This window comes from Lipotes vexillifer, unplaced genomic scaffold (assembly GCF_000442215.2).
Source record: "Lipotes vexillifer unplaced genomic scaffold, Lipotes_vexillifer_v1.1 scaffold1701, whole genome shotgun sequence".
NCBI lineage: Eukaryota > Metazoa > Chordata > Mammalia > Artiodactyla > Lipotidae > Lipotes > Lipotes vexillifer.
The window spans coordinates 1,276,412-1,282,133 of NW_006794217.1; the positions used below are offsets into that span (position 1 = coordinate 1,276,412).

General features: G+C 59.9%; 1 protein-coding gene across 1 annotated transcript in view; it reads right to left on the reverse strand.

The window, feature by feature from the left end:
• LOC103072712 (mitotic spindle assembly checkpoint protein MAD1-like) overlaps positions 1 to 5,722 on the reverse strand; it is a 147,565-nt gene that overhangs the window by 61,092 nt on the left and 80,751 nt on the right. The window contains exon 6 of the mRNA XM_007467089.1: positions 3,652 to 3,859. Coding sequence (XP_007467151.1) covers positions 3,652 to 3,859 — 208 coding nt within the window. The remainder of the gene's footprint in view (positions 1 to 3,651; positions 3,860 to 5,722) is intronic.

Genomic DNA, 5,722 nt, shown 5'->3' on the forward strand with positions numbered 1-5,722 from the left:
CTGCTGAGAAGGAAGCTCTTCTGGATCCCTGGCCTTTGACAAGTGACCCGCTTCTCCCCTCGGGGGGCCCTTTCATCCACCCACACGGAAATGGCCTCATCGCCACATGGTGCCGGTGTGACCTGCGACCCCGCCTCTCCTGCAGCCCTGTGACTCGGCGGACCTCGCGGACCGGACTGCTCCTCGCGTTTCCTCAGCTTTTTCCTCCTGCTTTCCAGCTCGTCGCCTTGTTCTCCTACTTTTCAGATAAACCTTCTAAATTTTATCTCATAAAATCTGCTATTTAGATTTTCATTTAACTCTTGGGTATTTCTAACTTCCAGAAGTTTGTTGTTTCTCATTTTGAAAAAATTTAAAGTCTCTTGCTTGTGCTTTGCTGTTGGAAGTCCGTCCTTGTCTCTTTGAGGACGCCGTGTTTTGGAGGTTCCCTGCACTCTGGTGGCCTGCGCCCTCCAGGTGCGTTTTTCTACTTGTTGCTCTGGCTCCCTGGTCACAGCCAGCAGTGGGTCCTTCTGGCCTGTCAGCTCAGCCCAGGGTCCGGCCGGCTGCCTCTGCGGGCCTCCGGGGTCAGTGCTTTCGGGTCTCCTTCTGAGGTGGTCAGGCTCCAGAGGGCGAAAGGGGTGGGCGGGGGCGTCTGGGCATCCACCAGCCTCATCCCTCGGCTCCGCTGCCGGCTCTCATCCTGGATGGGCCCTGTCCACACCGTCTCCGGAGCCGCAGCTTGCAGACATGGGGGAGGACGTGGGCTGCCCACAGAACCAGCCGCCAGAGTCGCTGCCCCAGAACCCCGCGAGTTCTCACCCCGCAGGCCTGAGACGGCGCCCGAGGACCTGCATGGCCCACATGTTCCTGGGGAGCCTGCTGCCCGCCTGGGAACCACCCCTTGGGAATGGCTGCTCCAGGAGAAGAAACCGCTGTGCTGACTTCCATTTCTCACTTCTGCTGGGACAGAGGCCACGGCCCACCACGAAGAGTCGGGTGAAGGTCTGGGAACCTTCCTGCCCCTTGATCACACCCCGAAGCAAGCGTCCTTAATCCTCCTGAGCTCAGCCGGTCACGCCCCTCCCCCAGCACCCCTTGCTGCCAACTCTGGGCCTTTGGGGAGGTTTGTGGCATAAGCCAGCGTGGTTCCTGGCTTGACTGCAGCTGCTTAGATTCCGTTTTCCTGAGCTTGCTCTCACCATTAGGCCACCCGCCCACCAACTGCCCGGACTCCAAAGGTTTGCCGCTGCCCCTCTTGCAGTGGGGCCTCAAGGAGGCCGGTCCGCCTGGCTGTCTCCGCCTGGATGCCCACAGCGTCTGGGGGCACGTGTCACGGCGCCCTTGTGAGGCTCCGAGCAGCTGTGTCCCCAGAGCTGAGCACAGAGCCACCGGTCGGAAGGAGTGACAGACCTCACTGGGTAAATGATCTGTCGCGTTAGACGGTACACGTCCTTTCAGAGAGTAAAGAGCCACCTCGAGGTGCCCGCGTCTGCATTTTCAGCTTGTGAATTTGTCAAGGACACACAGGCCGCTCGAGGAGAGGGGCTGGAGCCGTGGCTGGAAGGAACACGGGGAGAAAACAGTAATGCGGGCCTGGAAACCACAGCTCGGCCACCCAGTTGCTGAGGACCCTGTAGGAGGCCTCTCCTGGCTTTCATCAAGGAGGGCGGGACGCTGGCCCCCCGCCCCCCCCCCCACGGCAGTCTTTGCGGCTGAGCAAGGGTCTGGCTGCAGAACTGACACGGGGGCACCTGGGCAGCCAACACCGCCAGTCCGAGCGGCATGGGGGGCTCTTGTTTCTGCCCCAGGAATGGAAGGCCTGTGCTTTCCAGGCGGGGATGCCAGGACCCTCTCCATCTGGCTGCTGCCGATGAAAACTGAAAAGTGAGGAGGCTGTGTAGGAGCGCCAGCTGAATGGCCAGGAGAGCAAAGCAGCACCCCGAGGGGGGCACGCGGGGGTCCTGAGCTCTGGGGGCCTCGCGCTGCGGCAGTAACCGTCTCTGCTCCGACCTGCAGGAGGGAGAGAGCTCTGTCCTGGGCACGCCTCTGCATGTTTCTCGTCGTGGTCGTGTCTGGATGCTCTGATCCACAGAGCCAGCCCTGCACAGAGGCCACCGCCCCCTCTGAAGACAAGATGGGAGAGGCCGGCGCAAGGTGTGAACGGGCATGCGCGTGCATGTCCGCAGGAGGGCATGCACTTCACATGACACATCTGTGCTCACCGTCCATAAGCCCAGCACGCAACCTCGGGAGAGCAACTGAAGGGCAGCTGCAATCCTGTAAAACCAAGAGGCGCAGAGTTCAGGTGGAGGGTGGCAAACCCCACTGATTCCGCACCGTGGGGTCACAGCTGAAGCCACGACGGTGCACGGACGCCCCATCTCACAGAGGACACTGGGCCGAGGGTCCTGGGACCACGACGCGCTCAGGATGCCATGGGAAGGGGGACAAGATGGACAAGGACGGAACAGCACCAGGGAGCAGGGATGGAGCGTGGCTCCCGCAGGACGGCCGGGCTCAGCCTTGCGGTTGAGACCCTGCAGCTTTGGCGCGGGTGGCGTAGGGAGCGCACAGCTGGGGCTCAAACTCAGGCCTGGCTGACTGAGCGCTTGGCCTCACAGAGTCCCTGTGCGCCAGGTGCTGAGGGCGGCCTCCCACCTCCATGGTCTCATGGGGCGGTGACCACTGACCTCAGGCACTTCGAGAAAGGCTGGTTCCACGCAACGTAGACGGTGGAAGCAGATGGGCCGGAGGGGGGCTACAACTATGACCCTGGCAACGGGCGATACACAGACCCCTGCTCCAGACAAGAGGACGGCTGCACCCACTTCCCAACTCCAACCGCAGTGGGCACGCAGGAGGAGATGACAAACATGGGAAGGGGAAGTGGGGAAGGGCTTCCCAGCGGAAAAGCCACTCAGAAATGCACGTGGCAAATGGCAAGAAAACAGCAGCCTGGCCCTCTCAACGCAGACACCTCTGCAGACATCACCGAGGGGGCAGCGAGCAGAGCCCTCCTCCCAGGCACCCGTGGGCAGTAGCGCTGGGCACCCTCCAACAGCACAGAGAGGCTGCAGGCGCCCCCTGGGCCCCAGCCTCCCCATGGGGCCGGACTGAGTGACCCCTGGGAAAATGGAGCCTCCAGGGGGGTCCCCTCCCTCCTTGGCACTGATGGACTGGCCTCTCTCTGCACTAGGGTGGGACCTGGTGACCGCGGCGTGCAGGGGACAGGCTCAGCGGTCACTGCACTGCCCTGGAGAGACGAGCTGCGAGGTCAGAGGCTGTGGCCCTGGGTTAGAACTGCAGAGCAGGCAAGACCTGCGTGACAGAAAAGGCAGCTTCCTGGGTTCCTCACAGGCCCCTGCAGAGGGCTCGCTGGGTCCCTGAAATGTACTCAGATGGTGAAAGATGGCCCCCGCTTCCACGGAGCACTGGGTTTACTCACGATTAATGGCACGCGTATAAACTGCTAAACGATACTAACTTGCTTCAGGGGTCAGCAGGGCTCCAGCCATCGGGTCCTCATCGCTCCTGTGTCACCTCCTGCCGCTCTGCAGGCTGGTGCCACCAAGCCTCCCGCACAGCCCCAGAGATGCCCACGGCCTGGCTGCCTGCGCGGGGCTGGACGGACGGACGGACGGACGGACAGACAGACGGACGGGGGCCTACCTGCCACCTCCCTGGACGAGGGCAGCCCTGCGGCGGCCTCCAGGTCGGGGGGGACGGCGCCGCCGGCCTCCAGGGCGTGGACCAGCTCCCGCAGCCGCGCGCACTCCTCATGCAGCCGCTGCCGGTCCTCGTGGAGCCGCTGCCTCGCCACGCCGGCTGGGTTCAGGCTCAGGTGCAGCACCTTGGCTCTGCTCTGGTCGTAGTCCCCCTGTGGGACCACAGGCAGGAGGTCAGAGCCCCTCACGGAGCGAGAGCAAAGGGGAACCCGAGCCCGGCCCGCGGGGTCCCAGCCCCTCTCCCTGGGTGGTGGCCTCCATTAAACGGGGGAGAAAACAGAAAGCCCACCCAACCCATCTTCGGAGCATCGTCAGAACTCAGCACACGAGCCCCCTTCTCTGAGTCTCGTCAAGTACCAGCTACTGGGAGAGAGGTCTCTTCAAAGTGCGGCGCTTTCAGACACCATCAGCAAACACCCCAACGCCTCTGGGTTCTCGCCAGCCTCTCGGCGACCCTCCTGTCTCACGGTCTTTAAGAGTGGGACCCGTTTTTTAAGATTTAAAAACAAACAAAAATACCCAACTTACTAAAACTGTGACGCTACAGCAGAGTCCCCACACGCCTCACACGGTCCCGTTACTGACACGTGACATCAGTGCCGTGCATCCGTTACAGTTCGAAAGCTAACACTGACGCCATCCTAACTAAACTCCCTACTGCCTTCACATTTCCTTAGTTTCCTCCAAATGCCCTTCTCTGTTCCCAGATCCGTCCTGCGGGACCCCACGGGACTTTTAGCTGTCTGGTTTCCGTGGCTCCTCTGGGCTGGTGGTTTCCTGGGCTTTGTTTTGGGTGACCTTCAGAGTGTGGAGGATGCCGCTAGGGTGTCCTGAAGATGCCCTGCTGTCGGGATGTGGCCGACACTTTCCTCACCGTTAACCTGGGGTCAAGGATTAGGGGAGGAAGACCCCAGAGGTTAAGTACCTTCTCATCATACCGTGTGGAGGCTCCCCGCTACCACGGTGACCCTGACCCCTGGCTGAAGTGTGTTTGTCCCCTTTGGAAGGAAGTCACCAGGCACACCAACACCTAAGGAATCAGGGTTACGCTCCCTTCCAAGTTGACGAGACCCTCAACTGTCTGTGGACACATCCCACCTCTTCCCCTCCCGGCTGGTAGGAGCCTGCCAGCCACAGGGGAACAAGGTCAGCATGGCAGAGAGTGAAGGGGGCTGGACATCAGGGGAGGCGTTTGATTAAGTGGGTGCTGAACGGCCTGAAATCCACTCGCAAAACCCAGGGCCCAGAGCAGCTGTGGCGACCTTGTGGGAAGAGGCATCACCGCACGTTACAAATCTGCAGTGACCGAGGCAGGTGCTAAGGGCCAGTGGGGAAAGGACAGTCTCCCCAGTACGTGCTGCTGGGGCAACTGGATGCCCACATGACCTTGACCTTGACCTCACACCACACAAACATCACTCCTGAGTGACGGCAAATCTACACGCAAAGGTTTTAGAAGAAAATATAGGGACGTCTTTGTGACCTGGGAGTAGACAAAGGTTCTTAAACAAGGTTCAAAACGGGCTAAACAAGTAAAAGAAAAAATAAACTGGACTTATAAAAATTAAGAACTTCTATTTATCAAAAGAGTAAAAAGGGAACCAACAGAGTGGGAGATACACAAAACACATAAATCTGACAAAGGACTCACATCCAGAACATACAAAGAGCCCATACAAATAAACAAGAAAGTCAGACAATTCACTTTTTAAAATGGGCAAAAAAACGTGAACAGACACTTCACAAAAGAAGACATCAAAGAGCCAGTAACACGTGAAAAGTAGCTCAAATTACTCACCAAAGACACAGTGACGACCGCAGTGAGATGCCCAGTCGACACTGAACAGATGAGGGTCCAGGGCCTGCAGACCCCATGCTCTCGGAGGGTGCAGGGTGCACCCACTTGGAGGAGACCCTCGGCAGGACCCTGGGATAAGCGAGTGCACGTCCCAGACCAGGAACTGAGAACCGTGACCCATCGCACCCAAATCACACAGGGCGGGGGGGGGGGGGGG